The sequence below is a fragment of the Manihot esculenta genome, chromosome 9, assembly GCF_001659605.2.
Source record: "Manihot esculenta cultivar AM560-2 chromosome 9, M.esculenta_v8, whole genome shotgun sequence".
NCBI lineage: Eukaryota > Viridiplantae > Streptophyta > Magnoliopsida > Malpighiales > Euphorbiaceae > Manihot > Manihot esculenta.
Window position 1 is genome coordinate 29,030,803 of NC_035169.2, and position 22,272 is coordinate 29,053,074.

General features: G+C 39.8%; 1 protein-coding gene across 1 annotated transcript; it reads left to right on the forward strand.

The window, feature by feature from the left end:
- The first annotated feature begins 19,407 nt into the window (after positions 1 to 19,407).
- On the forward strand, positions 19,408 to 21,362 carry LOC110622080 (uncharacterized protein At2g39795, mitochondrial). Its single transcript, XM_021766458.2, has 3 exons — positions 19,408 to 19,734; positions 20,443 to 20,792; positions 20,878 to 21,362. Exons 1-3 carry the CDS (start codon positions 19,471 to 19,473, stop codon positions 21,035 to 21,037), a joined length of 774 nt encoding a protein of 257 aa, XP_021622150.1. The 5' UTR covers positions 19,408 to 19,470; the 3' UTR covers positions 21,038 to 21,362.
- The last annotated feature ends 910 nt before the right edge of the window (positions 21,363 to 22,272 follow it).

Below are 22,272 nucleotides of genomic sequence, written 5' to 3' on the forward strand. Positions count from 1 at the left end.
ATAGACAATGACTTTGGTTCCCAAAAGATATGGTCTGAATTTTTCCAAAGCCAATACAACTGCCAAGAGCTCTTTTTCAGTTGTTGTATAGTTGCTTTGTGCAGAATCCAATGTGCGAGAGGCATAGTGAATGACATGGGGGGAGTTTTCCACACGTTGCCCCAAGACTGCTCCTACTGCATAATTGCTTGCATCACACATGATTTCAAATGGCAGGTTCCAATCAGGCCCTTGAATAATTGGGGCAGTCACAAGCAACTCTTTAATCAAATCAAACGCCTTTTTGCAATCTGCATCAAAATCAAATGTTACATCTTGTTGGAGCAATCTGCATAATGGCAAAGTAATTTTTGAGAAGTCTTTGATGAATCTTCTGTAGAATCCTGCATGTCCTGTAATACCCGGCTAGACTCCGGTATCGAAATCCCTACCGTCCGGTGGGATCTCGAACGTCGGAAATCTCTAGAAGGGTAAGAACATGTTTTATAAAATGTTTTCATGTATTTCAATGATTTAAGTATGAAATTTAATGAGTTTTTACATGAAAAGTCTTTGGAGGAAAACCCAGGTTCGGCCGCCGAAAGTCAAGTTCGGCCGCCGAACATGCATGCGTTTTGGAGGCACGTTAGGCCCCCGAAAGCATGAGTGAGGGAAGTCCAGGTTTGGCCGCCGAACCTCATGTTCGGCCGCCGAACATGGCATGCATGCGGAGGCACATTCGGCCCCCGAACGTGGTCTGGCCAGCCACTATAAAAGGGTCCCTTAGCCGAAAACGGGCGAGTTTTCCCCATTTTCGGCCAAGGTGAGCTTTTTGCCGCCCCTCACCCATTTTTGATGTTCTTCCTCTAAATCTTTCAAGATTTTCACTTGTTTTCCCTTGGTTTTGAAGATTTAAGCTTTTGAAACAAGTTTTGGAGCTTTGGGAACTCAGGAGCTCATTTTCGTGGATCTCCAAGTTTAGGTCGTCTCCCTCTCGATCTTCAAGAGGTAAGAGCCGATCTTAAGCTCCTTATGTGTTTTAACTAAGTTTTATGCAAGATCTATGGGTAGAAATGCATGTTAGGGTATATGTTGAGTTTATGGGTTTTGATGCTTTGATGAACAATGTAGCTTGTTTTTGTGTGTTTGAAGTGTTGTAGTTGGGGTATATGATAGCTTGAGACCCCTAGGTGTAATGTATGTGAGGTATGCATGTTTTGGAACTAGTTTTTACATGATTTGAGCTTGGGAGGCGAAATGTGCATAGAGGAGCTGAGTTTCTGCCCTTCGGGAGAAGCTCAGGTTCGGCCGCCGAAGTGACTTTCGGCCGCCGAACCCTCTTTTGTGGAGGCAGCATTCGGCTGCCGAAGTTGCCCCCGAAAAGAGACTTTCGTCTCTGTCTGGGACTTTCGGCCGCCGAAGGTGCCGCCGAAAGTGCCCTGTTCAGCCATTTCATGCATATTTCTATGTGGTGTTTTCATAATGTTCTAGGGGGTTTTTGGGGAGTTTATTAGAGTTATGTTTATATATGTTTGGTCCCTCATTGGAGTCCACCTGTGTAGGTTCGGACCCGAGGAACCGAGGACCTCAGCAGTGAGATAGCTGCTTTAGAGTCTGTAGAGCTTCAGCCAGAGGTGAGTGGAATGAACCTTAAGTTTTTAAATAAATGAAATATAACTTTTTGGAGCATGTTCATGCATCATATATGCCATGATATATTTTAGGTTGTTTACATTAGTATTCACGAATATGTTGCATTGCATAATATGATGTGGATGCGGATTGGCTATTGGATGATCCTCTAGTCCTCCTATGGTATGATATGATGATGATACGGTATGGATTGCCAGTGAGGCCCATTCTACGCCCCTGGATTATGTTAAGAGGAAGACCAGTGAGGCCCATTCTACGCCCCTGGCATATTGGAATGATATGTTATGTTATGTATGTAAGAGGAAGACCAGTGAGGCCCACTCTACGCCCCTGGCATGATTGGACTATGTTGAGGACTATAGGTGACAATAACATCCTTATGTGATATGTTTGTGATGTGTTGCATTTCATGGAAGCATGAAATATTTAATATATGTTTTTCTCTATTCTGCTCACTGGGCTTTATAGCTCACCCCTCTCCCCTAACCCCAGATGTGCAGGTACAGGGTAGACCAGGAGGTTAGCCAGAGTATGAAGTGATGCTATGTAATAGTTAGATTGTGGACATGAAAATTGTATTATGATGTAATGTAAAAGAGTTTTAAGTTATGTTATGAAATTTTGAATATTGAGGATAGAGTTGTGCTTGACCAATACAGATTGTTAATCCCACTTGTATGTACATGGTCCTTATGATATGAGATATGAGTTTATGTTTCAACCAAGCTTATGTATGATGAGTTACCCCATTGGAGCATTTGATGAGGGCTCCAGTGGAGGTTTATGATATGTGTATGTTTATGTACAGGTTGAGCTTGGTTGTTATATGAGAATGTTTACAGGTTTATGAGTTTTGTTGATCATGTATGGGATTTACAGGTTTACAGGATATATGTTAGGCTTGCTACGGGTCCCGGCGGCCTTACGCCGATCTGGATCCTAGCGCCGGTAGCGGTCCGGATTTACGGGCTGTTACATGTCCAAGGAAGGAACGGATGTCTTTAACGTTTGTGGGGTAAGGCAGATTTTTGATGGTATCCACCTTAGCTTTGTCCACTTCAATGCCCTTAGCTGAAACAACATGTCCTAAGACCATAACTTGATTAACCATAATATGACATTTTTCATAATTAAGCACAAGGTTAGTCTCAATGCATCTTTGCAAGATCTTTTCTAAATTGGTAAGGCATTCATCAAAAGAATTTCCATGAACAGTGAAGTCATCCATAAATACCTCAATTGTCTTACCCACATAGTCAGAAAATATGCTCATCATGCATCGTTGAAAAGTGGCAGGTGCATTGCATAGTCCAAATGGCATTCTTCTAAAGGCAAAAGTGCCAAAAGGACAAGTGAAGGTAGTCTTCTCTTGGTCCTCTGGAGCAACTGGGATTTGGTAAAAACCTGAATAACCATCAAGACAACAATAGTGAGATTTACCTGCAAGCCTTTCTAGCATCTGATCAATGAAAGGTAGTGGGAAGTGGTCCTTCCTTGTTGCAGCATTAAGCTTCCTATAGTCCATGCATACCCTCCATCCATTATGGACTCTAGTGGGGATAAGTTCTCCTTCAGCATTTGGAACAATGGTAATTCCATTTTTCTTTGGAACTACATGTACAGGGCTCACTCATTTGCTATCAGAGATTGGATATATGATGCCTGCATTAAGGAGCTTGACTATCTCTTTTTTTACTACCTCCATCATAGGTGGGTTTAGTCTTCTTTGAGCATCTCTGACTGGCTTGCACTCATCCTCCATGTGAATTCTATGCATGCAGGTGGAGGGAGAAATACCCTTGATGTCATCAATAGTCCATCCTATTGCTCCTTTGTGTTTCTGTAGTACTTTCAAGAGGCTTGCTTCTTCTCGTTGGCTTAATTCATTGGACACTATTACTGGTAGTGTCTTATTTACTCCCAAGTACATGTATTTCAGATGGTCTGGGAGAGGCTTCAGATCAGAAGGTTGTTGCAGAGATGGATTAGAAGAGCTTGCTTGCGATGGGGGCTGCTGGGAGAGGTTCGGCGGCCGAAAAGGTGTTGGATTCGGCGGCCGAAGTTCTTCAGTTTACGGAATGAGCTTTGGCGATGGATTCGGCTTCCGCAAGTCAGTGAGGTTCGGCGGCCGAAAGATGTTTGGCGGCCGAAGAATGTCTTCTTTCCGCGCAATGTCTTGCTCAAGTGGTGCGACAGAAGGTGGTGTCTGAATGGCAGTGGGGTTCGGCGGCCGAAAGTGGGCTAAGTTCGGCGGCCGAAGATCTTCTGTTTGCTTGATCTCAACTTGCTGAATGCTGCAGATTGTTTCTTTTAGTTTCAGGCTTTCAATCCTGCAAAGATCATCATCTAAAACAGAATCTTGATTTCCGTTAAACACATCTTGGCTCAAACAATCAATAATATCAAGACCATAAACAGGGGACATATCATGAGGATATTTCATGGCATCATAAACATTGTACTTGATTACCTCCCCTTCAAACTCCATGGTAAGAGTACCATCATGCACATCAATTTTAGTTCTAGCAGTACTCAAGAAGGGACGTCCAAGAAGAATGTCAGAACTAGTATTGCAACTATCTTCCTTAGTATCAATCACATAAAAATCAGCAGGACAGACAAGTTCATCTACTTGGACTAAGACATCTTCAAGAACACCTATGGGGTATACCACAGATCTATCAGCCAATTGTATCACAACTCTTGTTTCTTTTAGTGCATATGCATTGAGAGATTTATAGATGGAGAGAGGCATGACATTGATAAAGGCACCAAGATCACACATGGCTTTCTTTGTACCAACATTCCCAATCTTGCAAGAGATAGCAAACATACCTTTGTCCTTGCATTTGGTGGGGAGTTCCCTTTTAATGACAGCAGTCACTACCTCACCTACACTTACTTTTTCTCTTTCTGCGAGCTTCCTTCTATTAGTGCAAAGTTCTTTCAGAAATTTAGCGTACCTAGGAATCTGCTTAACAGCATCTAGCAGAGGTATATTGATTTGCACTTTTCTGAAAGTGTCCCTTTTCTTCTTTTTCTTTTTGTGTTCTTTCAAACCTCTTGGGAAAAGGAGGTGGAATGTGGAAACTTAGTTTCGGATCAGCTCTTTGCGCAGGGGGGACTTCAGTTTGCGCAGGAGTGGCTTCCGGGATGGGTCTTCACGCAATGTGCTCTTCTGCAGTTGGTTCTTGCGCATAGATTTCCCTTTCAGATTGTGTAGGAGGTGTTCTTTCATCAATCTTGGCCTCTTGAAGCTCTTTTCCACTTCTCAAAGTAATGGCACTGACATTTTGTCTAGGATTAGTTTCAGTTTGAGAAGGGAGCTTACCTTGAGATTCAGATCTGCCGATGGATGCAGCCAGTTGGCCTATCTCTTGTCGCATGCCTTGCATGGTATTGACCATTGTTTCCATCATTGTTTGCATGATCTTCTCAAGGTTCTGATTTGGATTTGAAGGTGCTGGTTGAGCTTGATTTCTTTGGAGAATTTGGTAATTTTGACTATTGTTGGCCCTTCCATAGCTGAAACTGGGATGGTCTCTCCAACCTGGATTGTATGTATTGGAGTATGGATCATGCCTAGGCTGGTTGTGGTACCCTCCAATAGCGTTGACTTGGTGGTGATCTTCTTAGAGTGTGGGACATTAATCGGTTGGGTGTCCTACATGAGCACAGATCTCACATGGCCTAGGTGGTGGAATTGCTTGCATTTATTGGACCTGGCTAAGGGCAATCTTTTCCACAAGAGAAGTTAGTTTTGATATTTGAGATTCAACAGAGGATGTTCTTACCTCATAGATTCCTCTTTGCGTTTGCTCTTCTTCTTCGTATTGCTTGGATGAAGCCGCAAGATTGGATATTAGTTCCTTCATCTCCCTAGGTGTCTTGTCTAGGATAGATCCTCCACAGGCTACATTTATGAGTTTCCTTTTTGATGGAATCAATCCTCCATAGAAAAACTGAATGAGGGCTTTGTCCGACATATCATGTTGTGGACAACCTGTACATAGTCTTTCAAACCTTTCCTAATAATCATATAAGTCTTCAGTTGGTTTTTGTCTTATGCTAGTGATTTCTCTTATTATGCCAATTGATTTAGATGGTGGGAAGTATTTGTCCAAAAAGGCTTGGACCATATCATCCCAAGAAGTTATAGATCCAGGTGGCAAATAAAATAACCAATCCTTAGCATGGTCATCTAATGAAAAAGGGAAGGCTCTTAGTTTAACATGATCTTCAGAGATCCCTTGAGGTCTCATGGATGAGCAAATAATTTTAAATTCTTTTAAGTGCTTATGTGGATTTTCATTTTGCAAACCTCTAAATTTAGGGAGCTGATGAATCAAACCTGATTTCAGTTCAAAGGGAACTGTAAGAGGCGGATAGGTGATGCAAAGTGGAGCATAATCACCTATAGGAGTTGCTAACTCCCTCATGGTTCTTTCCCTTTGTGCTTGTGGCCTATTTGCTGGATTTTCTTGAATTATCTGGCCTTGGACAGCATGTCCATCATGGGCAGCAGCTGGTGCTTGAGGTTCTGCCATTGGCGTACAACTTGATTGCTGGAGTGCAGGACTTTCGGCGGCCGAATGTTGATGGGGTTCGGCGGCCGAAGGTTGGGCAGAATGTTCTTCAGGCGCAGAAACTTGCTTTCCAAGCCTTCTGAGAGTGCGTTCAATTTCTGGGTCAAAGGGTAGTGTGTCCCTGCATTCAGATCTGGTCATGAAAGAAAATAAACAAACAAGTGAAATCAATTCCCCGGCAACGATGCCAATTTTTGACAGGAGCGGTTGTCGAAGCCGGTCAAAAATAACCTTCTTGGTTACCTACAATTTACAACTGTAGACAGTGGTGAATGATCGTATCCACAGAGAATTGAATACCTATTTATTTATCTCAAACAAGACCAATAGAACTAATTGAAAGCACAAGTGAAAGCAAGTAATCAAAGAGAAAGAGAAACAAGTGCAATAAAAGTAAAAGGGGGGTTTTGAGATTATTTGATTAACAACTATTGAAAGCAATTAAAACAGTAAGTAGTCTAAAATAAGAGAGAAATCAATATGGGAAAAGTCTAGTTGAAGATATGGATCCACTTTGGTTGTTTGGGTTGATCATTGAAACATGGTTATCTTAATTGATTCAATAGGTTGGCTATGGGGGTGGAAGACGTTTCTCACCACCATGTCTTTCCTTATGAACAAATTGATTAGGGAACGTCCTCTAACCAATTACTAATCAACAAATTGCCAAGGAACGTCCTTGGGCCAAAGGCATCAAAACAATTGCCAATTGCATGAAGAACAAGAAAGATCCAAACCCTAACTACTCAAACGCATGAGATGATGTTAGATCATGCAATTCCTTGGATTTTTACACCAAGTGTTCAATGGACAGAATATTTCCAGCAATTACGAACTAACAAATATCCTAATCCAACAATCAATTAACTTTGCAATTAAGAGTCAAGTGGCCAATTTGATCAAAACAACAAAGCAATCTTGGAATCAAAGCACAATTGCATGAATATTGAATAAAATCAAAGACAATAGTTTCTGTTCAAATCTCACAACCCTTTAAACAACCTTAGTTTCAACCAAACTTCAACTAGAGAGAGGGTTTCAGCCACTCATGGCTGAACGAAACAGAAAATAAAAGAAAAGAAAGCAAAAGATGAAGAACTAAGGTGGAGAGAGAGGCTTGGAGCCTTGCCAAAATTTGGGAGAGAAGAAGAGCTTTCTTCTTGTCTTCTTGAAGCCTTTAAATAGATCTTGAGAGGCTGCCTAGGGTTTCATGGAAGTCCAGGAGACTTTTAAAGGCTGTCCAAAGTGTCCTTGGTGTTGCATGTGCCTTATTTGTACATGAGTGAAGGCAAAAACGAGTCACATGTGATAGAAGGCAAGTGAAGGCACTTTGGTCTTTTCATAGCTGTCCAAGATCCTCAAGATGTTGTACATTAAGTCCAAGAGATTGCCCATGCACTAATGAGGAAGGTGGAGCCTTCTTTGGAAACTTGAATGAAGTGGGAAACATGTGATCTTTGGATTTGGCTTCCTTAATAAGCTTGATCTTGAAATCCAATATTTGAATGTGAATCTTGAAGATTTGGATCTCAAGATATTTCCCTTATTTGGCTCCTCAAATATGGCAACTTGGGATATGGCTTCTTGAACAAGGAAAGAGTGCAATAGAGCGCATTTTCGGCTGCCTAAGTTGAGTTTCGGAGGCTGGACTTTCGTCTATGTTCTGAAGGTTCGGCGGCCAAAAGTGGAGATTCGGCGGCTGAAGGTAGTGGACTTTTGTCTCTGTCTGCAAGGTTCGGCGGCCGAAGTTGCTGCCGAAGGTGGTCCACTTTCGTCTCTGGAGTCCTCATTCGGCCGTCGAAGGTTGCTGCCGAAGGTGACTGAGTTTTGGCTTCCGAAAGTTGCCTCCGAAGGTTGCTTCTCTAATTTTGGCTTCTTTTGGCACTTTTAAGAGCATTTTCTCCAAATTGTTTCTTCACACCTAATACTTGCAAAACATGATTAAAACCACAAAATTAGATAGAATAGGTGTAAATAAACATCAATAAGATCATGAAAATATGGACTAAATTATGCTCTATCAAGCATTTCCTTCTTGGAACATGTTGTGTCAGAAAAAGGAATTGAAGTGGACCCCAAGAAGGTGGAAGCTGTAGCTAACTGGCCTAGACCCACTACAGTTACAGAGATTAAGAGCTTTTTAGGTTTGTCAGGTTACTACAGGAGGTTCGTTCAGGACTTCTCCAAAATTACCGCTCCTATGACCAGGCTGACAAAAAAGAATCAGAGGTTTGTTTGGTCAGATCAGTGTGAGGAAAGCTTTGAAAAGTTGAAGAAAAGGTTAACGTCAGCACCAGTGTTAGCTTTTCCTACCAGTAATGAAGACTTCACAGTGTTTTGTGATGCATCCCGTGTGGGACTAGGTTGTGTGTTAATGCAAAATGAGAGGGTAATTGCTTATGCTTCTAGGCAGTTGAAGAAGCATGAGTTGAATTATCCTACACATGACCTAGAGATGGCAGCTGTGATCTTTGCACTCAAGATGTGGAGGCATTACCTCTATGGGGTTAAATGTGAGATCTTCACAGATCATAAAAGCTTATAGTACATCTTGAGTCAGAGAGAGTTGAACCTAAGGCAGAGAAGATGGGTGGAACTGCTTAGTGACTATGATTGCAAGATTCAGTACCATCCGGGTAAGGTAAATGTTGTGGCAGATGCCCTAAGCCGCAAATCACTTGGCAGTCTATCCCATATTACAGCAGAGAGAAGACCGGTGGTGAGGGAATTCTATAAGCTCATTGATGAAGGGCTGCAGTTGGAGTTGTCTGGTACAGGTGCTTTGATAGCCCAGATGAGAGTGACACCTGTGTTTCTGGAGCAGGTGGCTCAAAAACAGCATGAGGACCCCGAGTTGGTGAAGATAGCAAGAGCAGTCCAGGCAGGCAAGAATGAAGAGTTCAAATTTGACAACAAGGGGATCCTCTGCTATGGGAGTAGGTTATGTGTGCCAGATGACGTGAGTCTGAAGGGAGACATTATGAGGGAAGCTCATAATGCTAGATACAGTGTTCATCCTGGAGCCACCAAAATGTATCAAGATCTAAAAAGAGTTTATTGGTGGCCAGCTATGAAAAGAGAAGTGACACAGTTTGTGTCCGCCTGCGAGGTATGTCAGAGGGTGAAGCTGGAACATCAGAAGTCGGCTGGAATGCTTAACCCACTATCAATTCCAGAGTGGAAATGGGAGAATATAGCTATGGATTTCGTGGTGGGGTTATCGGCAACATCTAACAGATTGGACTCCATATGGGTGATTGTGGACAGACTGACCAAATCTACTCACTTCATTCCGGTCAGGAGTGGCTATTCTGTGGACAAGTTGGCGCAGTGTATGTTGAAGAAGTGGTCAGGTTGCATGGGGCTCCCGTTTCAATAGTGTCAGATAGGGGATCCTAGTTCACCTCCAGGTTTTGGCGGAGTCTGCAGAACGCTATGGGTACCAGGCTAGATTTTAGCACTGCTTTCTATCTACATACTGATGGACAGTCAGAGAGGACCATCCAAACCATAGAAGATATGCTTAGAATGTGTGTGCTAGATTTTGGCGGTTCTTGGAGGCAGCATCTACCCTTGGTGGAGTTTGCCTACAATAACAGCTATCATGCTAGCATAGGGATGGCTCCATATGAAGCTTTGTATGGAAGGAAGTGCAGGTCACCTATCTGCTGGGAAGAAGTTGGAGAAAGGGCCTTAGTAGGGCCCGAGCTAGTAGAGATCACCAGCAGAGTAGTGCCCGTTATCAGAGAAAGGATCAAGACTGCTGTGAGTCAGCAGAAGAGTTATGCAAATGTCCGCAGGAAGCATGTAGAGTTTCAGGAGAGAGATATGGTGTTTGACAGGAGCGGTTGTCGAAGCCGATCAAAAATAACCTTCTTGGTTACCTACAATTTACAACTGCAGATAGAGGTGAATGATCGAATCCACAGAGAATTGATTACCTATTTATTTATCTCAATCAAGACCAATAGAACTAATTGAAAGCACAGGTGAAAGCAAGTGATTGACAGCTAATTTAGAGTAAAGTGCAATAAAAGTAAAAAGGGGGGTTTTGAGATGATTTGACTAACAACTATTGAAAGCAATTAAAACAGCAAGTAATCAAAAATAAAAGATGAAATCAATATGAGTAAGGTCTAGTTGAAGATATGGATCCACTTTGGTTGTTTGGGTTGATCATTGAAACATGGTTATCTTGATTGATTCAATAGGCTGGTTATGGGGGTGGAAGACGCTTCTCACCACTATGTTTTCCTTATGAACAAACTGATTAGGGAACGTCCTCTAACCAATTACTAATCAACAAATTGCCAAGGAACGTCCTTGGGCCATAGGCATCAAAACAATTGCCAATTGCATGAAGAACAAGAAGGATCCAAACCCTAGCTACTCAAACGCATGAGATGTTGCTAGATCATACAATTCCTTAGTTTTTACACCAAGTGTTCTATGGACAGAATATTTCCAGCAATTACGGACTAACAAATATCCTAATCCAACAATCAATTAACTTTGCAATCAAGAATCAAGTAGCCAATTTGATCAAAACAACAAAGCAATCTTTAGAATTAAGCACAATTGCATGAATATTGAATAAAATCAAAGACAAAAGTTTCTGTTCAGATCTCACAACCCTTTAAAGAACCTTAGTTTCAATCAAACTTCAACTAGAAAGAGGGTTTCAGCCACTCATGGCTGAACCAAAACAGAAACTAAAAGAAAAGAAAGTAAAAAGATGAAGAACTAAGGTGGAGAGAGAGGCTTGGAGAGCCTTGCCGATTCTTGGAGAAGATGGTGGATCCAAATCTGTCTTCTTGTCTTCTTGAGGCCTTTAAATAGATCTTGAGAGGCTCCTTAGGGTTTGGTGGCAGTCCATGAGTCTTTTAGAGGCTGTCCAAAGTGCCCTTGGTCCCATATGTGCCTTCTTTGTGTATGGGTGAAGGCAAAAACGAGATACATATGAATAGAGGCAAGTGGGGGCTCTTTGGTCTTTTCAATTGCTGTCCAAGGTCTTCAAGATGTTGCCTAAAGAGTTAAGAGGCTGCCCATGCACTAATAAGGAAGGTGGAGCCTCCTTTTGAATTTTGAATGTGCATGATACTAAGTGGGAAACATGTGATCTTTGGATTTGGCTTCCTTAATAAGCTTGATCTTGAAATCCAATATTTGAATGTGAATCTTGAAGATTTGGATCTCACAATACTTCCCTTGTTTGGCTCCTCAAATATGGCAACTTGGGATATGGCTTCTTGAACAAGGAAAGAGTGCATTGAGAGTGATTTTCGGCTGCCTAAAATGAGTTTCGGAGGCTGGACTTTTGGCTCTTGACGCAAGGTTCAGCGGCCGAAGGTGCCGCCGAAGGTGACTGGATTTTGGCTTCCGAAGGTTGCTGAATTTGGGCACTTTTTGGCATTTTTAAGAGCATTTTCTCCAATTTGTTTCTTCACACCTAATATTTGCAAAACATGATTAAAACCACAAAATTAGGTAGAATAGGTGCAAATAAACATCAATAAGATCATGAAAATATGGACTAAAATATGCTCTATCAGTGTTGCTCAAGGTGTCTCCTATGAAAGGGGTGATCCGTTTTGGAAAGAAAGGTAAGCTAGGTCCACGGTATATCGGACCCTTTGAAATCTTACAGAAGATTGGGAATGTATCATATAAGCTAGACCTACCTGCTTTAATGGAGAGAATCCATCCAGTTTTCCATGTTTCCATGTTACAGAAGTTCGTGTCAGATCCGGGCAAGGTTCTTAATGAGCCTAATGTGGAGATCCTAAGAGATCTCACCTATGTTGAGCAGCCAGTGTGGATCATAGACACGTAGATCAGAAAGCTGAGGAACAAGAAAGTCCCGATGGTAAAAGTCGTTTGGAATCACCACAACATGGAAGAGTGTACTTAGGAGACACGGGAGTCCATGCTCCAGCAATACCCTTATCTCTTCTAAGGTTAATGTTTTATGTTTTTTTGTGTGCTTCCTTGTTGGTATGTGTGTGTGCCATGCTATGCTTGTGTGTTTAACATTCGGGGACGAATGTTCTTAAGGGGGGAAGAATGTAATACCCGGCTAGACCCCGGCATCGGAATTCCTACCTTCCGGCGGGATCTCCGTTGGAATCCGGAATTTCTCTGATGTCGGAGCCTTCTAGAAGGGTAAAATAAAGGTTTTCTAAAATGTTTTCATATTTTTTTTTATAGTTTTAATGAAGAAAGAAAATGAGTTTTTGAAAGAAAACGCCATGGAGGAAGAGTCCAGGTTCGGCCGCCGAACATGGTGCTCTTGCGGAAGCACCTTTGGCCCCCGAAGGTGGTCTGGCCAGCCACCTATAAAAGGCCCCATATCTGAAAATGGGCGAGTTTTCTCTCTCTATTTTCGGGCATAGGTGAGATTTTGCCTTCCTTTGGTCGATTTTATGTTTTCCTTCAAATCTTTCAAGTTTTTTACAAGTTTTCATCTTGTTTTGAAGATTTTTGAGCTAAAGATCAAAGTTTTGAAGCTTGGAGACACCCGAAGCTTGTTCCTCCATATCTCCGAGTTTGGGATCACATCTCCTCTCGATCTTCAAGAGTTAAGTGTTGATCCATGCCTTTTATGATGTTTGAAGTAAGTTTTAAGAAGGGGTTAAAGGTTTTGATGCATGTTTAGGCTAGATGTAAAATATTCTGGTTTATGTGAGGTTGTTGATAAATGTATGTTAAATGTGATGTTTGTTGGGGTATAGGTTAGTTTTATGCCCCTTGATAGAGCACATTTTAGTCCACTTTCTCATTATGTTTTTGATGTTTATTTACACCATTTCTGCCTAATTTTGTAGTTTTAATCATGTTTTGCAGATATTAAGCGTAAAGAGACAATCTGGAGAAAATGCTCTTAAAACTGCTAAAAAGTGCCAAATATGGAAAGTGCCAAAAAAGGAAAATTTTCAAATAAGGAAAGTTTTCAGAAAATGAAAGTTTTCAAATAAGGGAAGTGCAGAAGTAAAAGCGAATAAGGAAAGCTCAGTCAGAAGATTATTTGAAATTCAAATCGCAGATCTTTCTTTCCTTGTTCAAAGATGTGCATACACTGCAGCAGTCATATCTTCCTATTTAGGCAGCAAGATCTGATGAAGACGCACTTGCCTCTTTTGTGTTCAGCATTCAAAATTCAAACGAAGGCTCCACCTAAAAAGGAAAGACTGGACAGATTCACTTTCCCTTCCGCATTCAATGACTGCGCTCCACTTCCTCTTCTGCAATTCGCGTGCACCCTTCCTCTTTTGAAGCATGATCCGCGCGCCTCCTTCCTTCTAGAGAATTTGCAACGCGATTCTTTCCTTTTCAACACTTTGAGCAGCCTCTTCACTAATTAGGAAGCAAGTATGACCTAGGGCAGCACTTTCAACTATAAAAAGACACATAAGGAGCCTCCATACAACTTTTACACACCACCTTGGAGACACCTACGGGATTCACATCTCTTCTTCTACCTTTCTTCTTTTCTTTTATTTTTGGTTTTGGTTCAGCCATGAGTGGCTGAAACCTTTTTATCTAGTTGAAGATTAAGTGATACTTTAGTTGTTTTATGGATTGGGAGACTTGATTAAACATTGTTTATCTTTTGTTATTCAATATTCATACAATCTCATGCTTAATTCCATTATTGCTTTGTTGTTTTGATCAATATGGCCAATTGATTCTTGATTGCAAGGTAATAATATATTAGTTTGGGTGATTTAAGTCCGTAATTGCTTGGATTATTCAAACATAAGAACACTTAGTGTAAAAACTAAGGAAATTGTATGATCTAGCAACATCTCATGTGTTTGAGTAGTTAGGATTGGATCTCTCTCTTTCTTCATGCAATTAACAATCGTTTGATGCCTAAGGCCCAAGGACGTTCCTTGGAAATTTGTTAATTAGTAATTATTAGAGGACGTTCCCTAATTGGTTTAATCATAAAAAGAGACATGGTGGTGAGAAGCGTCTTCCATCTCCATAACTAATCTATTGAATCAATCAAAAGAAACTAAGTGTCAATGATCAATCCTAACAATTGAAGTGGATCCAATTCTTCAACCAGAGCTTTCTTATTATTTATTTCTCTTTTATTTTATTATTCGCTTATTTTAATTGCTTTCAGTAGTTTGTTAATCAAATCAATCTCAAACCCCCTATTTTACTTTTACTGCAATTTATTTTTATTCCGCTTTCAGTTTATCTCGTTTTCAGTTTTATCTCGTTTCAGTTTGTTTTGCTTTCAGTTTATTTTGCTTTCAGGTTATTTCACTTTCAGTTTATTTTGCTTTCCGTTTATCTCGTTTCAGTTTATTTCTTTTTCAGTTTATTTTTGTTTCAGTTTATTTTATTGGTCTGTGGATTCGATCCTTTCACCACTATCTGCAGTTGTAAATTGTTGATAACCAGAGAGGTTATTTTTTACCAGTTTCGACAACCGCGAGTCAAAAATTGGCGCCATTGCCGGGGAGTTGATGTAACTTATTTGTTTTTCTTTCAATTCCAAAAAAAAAAAAAAAAATTTGAAGCGCACAGTCATAAAGCCTGCCATCGCAGAACTGAATCATGGATGAGGTAAGTACATATACTACTTCTTCTCAGCTTTCTGAACTGACATCTTTTATGAAAGATTTTGCCATAGGACTAGTTCAACAGGTTCAAGCATTTCAGCCACCAAGGCCATATGGTACCTATACATATGTGGGACACCCAACTGATCAATGCCCTATGCTTTATGGGAATAGTCAGCCTAGACATACATTTGGAGGATTCAATGACCAACCAATTCATGCATATGGAGGATTCTACGAACAACCAAGACATGACCCCTACTATAATACATATAATCTAGGTTGGGAAGACTATCCAGACTTCAGTTATGCAGAGGCTAACAACTACCAGGATTATCAAGGATATCAAGCCCAACCAGAACCTCCAAATCCCAACCAACACCTTGAAAAGATGATAGAGTCCATGGCGAGTGCTATACAAAGCCTCAGTCAGCACGTAGACCAGCTGACTACATCTATGAGCAAATCTGAATCCCAAAGCACCTTAATGAATGCAAACATGTTAAGAAGAGAGGAAGAGTTTTAAGATGATGAGACAGATGATAAAAGTTGGCAAGTACAAGAACAAGCTGCTGAAGAGACACAACCAAAATACTGTTTGTCCAAACAAACTGATCAAACAGAACTTGTTGATAGTTTAGATATCATTGATTATTTGAGCAAAGATATTTTTGATATAAAAGATGATATTCTAAACAATGATTTATGCAGGGAAGAAAGCCAAAAAGAGCCAAATTGCATCCGACAGGTGGACTGCAGCCATGTGCAGAATGAACAGAAACCAATTGCACCACTTCAGCTTGGTACGCAAACCACTCCTGTGCAGGAAGGAGGACCTGAAAGCCTTTCAGGCACGCCTCTTCAGCTTCCAATGTAGATCAGTCTCCCCTTTCAGTCAGACCTTGCGCAGAAGGAGCAAACTAAAACCAATTCAGTCATAGATCCAATGCAAACGGTCCATGCTCACAAGAAACAAACGGTATTCCAAGCACCTAAACCAAAGGACCATGCAGATCAATGCCTTCCCAAACCTCCGAATAAGGTAGAGTTTGTTTTGCCTGAATTTAGAACCAAATTGCAGCTAGCCATAGAGAAACATGAATTGAAGTTGGAAGTGCTAAAAAATGCAAACATAAGGGCTAGAGGCACACCTCATTTGAAAGAGGAGAAGCTAATCATATTACTTCATGAGTACATGAAAAAAATGGGATGGGCTATGACAAAATCAAAGGGCGTGCTACACTTTTTGCTTAATGCAGTTGGGACCCTTTTTCCTTCCCCAATTACTTGAGCCTTGATCAAGTGGATCGCACCATGCACACCACATCCAGGGGAGTACTCATTTTCTTTTGCATTTTAATATTTCCTAAACATTGAGGACAATGCATGATTTAGGTGTGGGGGTGCATATCTGAACTTTTATTTTCAGTCAGTCTTTCAATTTTAGTTCCATTTTTGCATTTCTCTTTCTTTCAATTCCATTTTTGCGATTTGCTTAGTTCTGAATAGCCACAGTTGAAAATTTTTTTTTTCATTTTTGCTTTCAATAACACACACACAGCCACAGTCTTCTTCTTTTTGTTTTGCTCTACTCAAACTGATAGACTATGTTGGATGAGCTTTTCTCTCCATGAGCCCATTGATGTGATGACTCTTTAAACTTATGTTGAATCAATTGCAGTGAGTTATATTCATGTTTGAGAATTGCCTTTTGAATTGAATCTTTGAGCTTGCCATGGTGAAAAATGTATTGATGACACTCATTAGAGAGAATGAATTGAAATTTGTGCGAATAAACTTAACATGACTTGATTTAGCAATTGGTGTTGATTTGCCCAATGCATTGACTAAAGAAATTCAACAAAGGCTTAGACTTTATGAGCACAAATTGAAAACTGTTCCAATGGTTGAAAGACTATGAACAGAGCTAGTAGCCACTTGAATAGGTGACCAACTGAACTGAACATGTGCATGTATAGTCTCTCTCTTGAGCAAAACAAATCCTAGCCATGGTAAGTAAAGGGAAACAAGGAAAGAAGGGAGTAATCTTCATGCATATATTCTTCACTGCAATGATTCAAAATAGATGTTTAGAGTAAGAGCTTAAGTGGAAATAAGGATCTAGAGCAAAGAAAGCTTGTTTGACTGTGTTTATTTGCTTGAGAACAAGCAAAAGGCTAGGTGTGGGGGTATTTGATAGAGCACATTTTAGTCCACTTTCTCATTATGTTCTTGATGTTTATTTACACCATTTCTGCCTAATTTTGTGGTTTTAATCATGTTTTGCAGATATTAGGCGTAAAGAGACAATCTGGAGAAAATACTCTTAAACTGCCAAAAAGTGCCAAATATGGAAAGTGCCAAAAAGGAAAGTTTTCAAATAAGGGAAGTGCAGAAGTAAAAGCGAATAAAAAAAGCTCAATCAGAAGATTATTTGAAATTCAAATTGCAGATCTTTCTTTCCTTGTTCAAAGATGTGGACACACTGCAGCAGTCATATCTTCCTATTTAGGCAGCAAGATATGATGAAGACGCACTTGCCTCTTCTGCGTTCAGCATTCAAAATTCAAACGAAGGCTCCACCTAAAAAGGAAAGACTGGACAGATTCACTTTCCCTTCCGCATTCAATGACTGCGCTCCACTTCCTCTTCTGCAATCCGCGCGCACCCTTCCTCTTTTGAAGCCTGATTCGCGCGCCTCCTTGCTTCTGGAGAATTTGCAACGCGATTCTTTCCTTTTCAGCACTTTGGGCAGCCTCTTCACTAATTAGGAAGTAAGTATGACCTAGGGCAGCACTTTCAACTATAAAAAGACACATAAGGAGCCTCCACACAACTTTTACACACCACCTTAGAGACACCTACGGGATTCACATCTCTTCTTCTACCTTTCTTCTTTTCTTTTATTTTTGGTTTTGGTTCAGCCATGAGTGGCTGAAACCTTTTTATCTAGTTGAAGATTAGATGATACTTTAGTTGTTTCATGGATTGGGAGACTTGATCAAACATTGTTTATCTTTTGTTATTCAATATTCATACAATCTCATGCTTAATTCCATTGTTGCTTTGTTGTTTTGATCAATATGGCCAATTGATTCTTAATTGCAAGGTAATAACATATTAGTTTGGGTGATTTAAGTCCGTAATTGCTTGGATTATTCAAACATAAGAACACTTGGTGTAAAAACCAAGGAAATTGTATGATCTAGCAACATCTCATGCGTTTGAGTAGTTAGGATTGGATCTCTCTCTTTCTTCATGCAATTAACAATTGTTTGATGCCTAAGGCCCAAGGACGTTGTAATACCCAGCTAGACCCCGGCATCGGAATTCCTATTTTTCGGTGGAATCTCGGATGTCGGAAACCTCTAGAAGGGTAAAATATGTTTTTTCTAAAATGTTTTCATGTGTTTTAAGGTTTTAAGTAAGAAAGAAATTGAGTTTTGAAAGAAAAGCACCAAGGAAGGAAAGCCAGGTTTGGCCGCCAAACCTCATGTTCGGCCGCCGAACATGGTGCAGTTTAGGGAGCACCTTTGGCCCCCAAAGGTGGTCTGGCCAGCCACCTATAAAAGGCCCCATGTCCGAAAATGGGCGAGTTTTCTTCTCCATTTTCGGGCAAAGGTGAGTCCAAACCCTTCCATGGTTAGTTTTGATGTTTTCCTTAAAATCCTTCATGTTTTGACGAGTTTTAGCTTGGTTTTGAAGATTTTGAGCAAAGATCGAAGTTTGGAAGCTTGGAGACCTTCGGAACTCATTTTCCCCAAATCTCCAAGTTGGGTCACGCCTTCTCTCGATCTTCAAGAGGTAAGCGTCAATCCTCACCATCTTTGATGTTTTAAGCAAGTTTTATGAAGGGTTATGGGGTGAAGATGCATGATTAGGTTAGTTATAAAAGTGTTAGGGTTTATATGGGTTTAAGGATGAAATGCATGTTAATGTGTTGCTTTGTTGATGTTTGTTGGGGTATAGGATAGTTTGAACCCAAGGGGACAAATCCTGCCAGGAACCCGTGAGGGTGAATGGATGTTAAAAACTGTTCACGACGCCAGTGGAAAGTCCGAGGTGGCACGAGGCCAGGCGAGGGATAGCCCTGGGCCGTGAACGGTAACAGTGCCGGTGAAAGGGCATGACTGTTACAATTAAAATATTATTTTATAATATCACGTTGTTAGTAAATAATAATAATTTCTAAACGTTATTAAGAAGTCGATATATAAATGATATTGTGAGATATTATTTTGATACAAACTAAACTATAAATTTTGAAGTGAAAATGAATTGAAATTATATTTATTCTTTTATATTTTTTTAATTAATAATTATATTTTAATTTATCACTTCATATGTTTTAATAGTTGCTTGAAAATAGTTAATATTTGATAATAATATAATACCATGAAATATTATTTTAATATAAATTAAATTATATAAATAGTAAAACATAACATATTTTTGTGTATTTTTTTAAAAAAAATACAATTTTTTAAAAAGAAAAAAGAAGAAATGCTTCTACAAAAAGGGAAATATGGCCGGACTGAAGCGTCAAGGCCCACTGTCTGCAAGCAATTAGCTGTATTCGGCCCAAATACGCCTTTTAAAATACCTCTAAACCCTCTCGCTAAACCCTAACCCCGCAAAACCCTCTATTTCCTCTGCCTCTTTTCTTGAAACCTGCAATGGCATTCAGTTCCCTTCTTCGCAGAGCCTCAGCCTCTGTACTTCCTCTTGCAATTCGCTCTGTTGGTTCTCAGAGAACCTTTCACAGCGCAATATCCGCTGTTCTCTCTGTTGAAAAGCGCAATCTCAGGTACGAGGCCTGTCGGCAAGTCTTTGCTCCATTTTTCCGATTCTCGACGTCCACCGGAGCAAAACTGAGTGCCGATGAGAATCTGATTCGAGTCCTCGAATCTGAGATCGACTGCGCCGAGCAACCAAATGATGTAAGTCTTCTATTTCTAGTTTTATATTAAAAATTTATTCGACTGCTATGATTTTGGTTTGTCGTGTTTGTTTGCTGTGCATAGCATATGTTCGCTACATATATTTCTTATGGCGTTTACCGTTTTTGTTGGCTAGCTGTGTGATTTATAATGTAAAACTTGATTTATTATCTCTTTATTTTCTACAAATTTAATGAATTCATCAATCTTGGGGAATCTTTCCATTTTTCAGCACAACTTTTGCAATTCCTTGTTTGATATGATTTTTAATGTAGTCAATTTCTAGGTTGTAATACTTCATGATTAGTCTCTGTTTATATCTGTAAAAAAAAATTTCTAGATATAATTCATCTTTTTTCTGTTTACTAGCTATCATAGTCAATACATCTACTTTCAAGTGTAAAGCTATCAGTTATTTCAAAACTGAAATTGGATTGGGATCTTTAAATTTGGGTTCTTGAGGTCCATTTCCAAGGGTGAGCAAGCGTGCTTGTTCTTCAACAATTGGCCATCGTAATTCTTGTTATGCTCTTTCCTACATGTAGCTTCTCTGAGCTTTTTACTAGTTTCACTAGTTGTGAAATCTTGCTCATACCTGTAACATTTGAGTGGTGCTCGCTGAACATGTCATTGTTCATTTAAGTGCTTGAGATGACATTCATAGAAGCCACAAACATCATGTCAATTTTTTATGATGACCCTAAACAGGTGGAGGATATCCCAAATGGATTTCCTTTTGAAATCCAAGATAATCCTGGAGAGAGAACCATATTACTAAAAAGGAAGTACCAAGATGAGACAATCAAAGTTGAAGTTGATGAACCTAGTATTCCAGATGAGGATGTTCAGGAAGATGACGATGGTGATCAGGATAAAAATGTTGAGGACTCGGATAACCCAGCAAGCCTTCCACTGGTTGTAAGTATTACTAAAGGAAATGGCCAGATTCTGGAGTTTGGTATCACTGCTTACCCAGATGAGATCACAATCGATACCTTGTCAGTCAAGGATTCAGAATATTCTGAAGATCAACTTGCATATGAAGGACCGGACTTTTGGTAAGTTTTTTATATATGATATGGTACCAATTAATTATGTTAATCCTTGTTATGATATTTGACTAACTTGGCTTCTCTTCAACAGTGATTTGGATGAAAATTTGCAAAAGGCTTTCCACAAATATCTTGAGATTAGAGGGATCAAACCTAGCACGACTAACTTTTTGTTCGAGTACATGAGAAACAAAGACAACAAAGAATACTTGCTATGGCTGAAGAACCTCAAGAGTTTCATGGAAAGGTAACTCTTTGTGCAATGGGAGAACAGCAAATACAGCCAAGCTTTGGTGCTGAGCAGTAAAATCTGCTCATTTAGTGATTTAGTTCATTTGAAATGTTTACAATCTAAACTTGTATTCCTATTAGAGGGGGAGCAAACCTTTCACTGTTTTTTAGGGTATTTAAGTTACTACTATTGTTTTATGAGCACTTTTTCATGGATGATAAGAAAGGATTATGGTCGAAATCCTTTCATTGATAAATTATATTTCGATTGAGAGATACAATATTCAATTATCATAGATTCTTTGTATCATCCTTTTATAGGTAATTCATGGTTTGCATTTCTTCTGTCCTGGGTCTCACTTGGTTTCATCAGCTTTGAATGAACAAACATGGGTTACCTCTTCCATTGGCTTTATTTTCATAGGTTTTGTTGTGTTCGGAAAATAACTAAATATTGATATGAAGTCTTTAGAACTGAAAATAGGTATTTAAGATCAGTAGCTAGGTGCTCAATATTAGTAACAAAAGTGGAGGAGGAGAAGAAGAAGAAGAGTAGCTAGGTGCTCAATTTTCTTCATGGCAGCAACAGTGGTGAAGAAGAAGAAGGAGAAGAAGAAGAAGAGTACCAACTTACTTGTATATTTGCTTGCGAAAGCCGAAGAAGACAAGGTAAGTTTTGTTTCTTCTTCTCATTCAACAAACCAACCATTCAGGAATGCAGATTTGACATCCAAGTGAAACACTTGCCATCCATTTTGGGCTGCTAAAGACAAACAACAATCTGATAGTATCATGCCTAGTAACTGGAGCAAACGTATCTCCATAATTAATCCCTAGTTGTTGAGCATAACCCTTCACAACAAGCCTGACTTTGTACTTGAAGATAGAGGCATCATGATTTACTTTAATTCTGTAAATCCACTTCACACCAATTGCATTTCTGCCCTTTGGTTTGGAAGTCAACTCCTAGGTTTCATTCTTCTCAATTGCTGTAATTTCTTCTTTCATGGTATGCTACCATACTTTAACTTGAGAAGCTCCTTAATAGCAGCTTGGTTCTGCCACAACCACATTACACCTCTCATAAATCTCAGAAAGAGACTTGAATTTAGGAGCATGTGCTTCATTATTGAAATTAGACTCTTTTTCAAATTCTGAATTAGAATTAAACTCATTTTTAAATTCTAAAGTAAAATTAGACTTTTTTTCATATTCTAAATTTCCATTGCTAGAGCTTCCATAAATAACTTTTAGC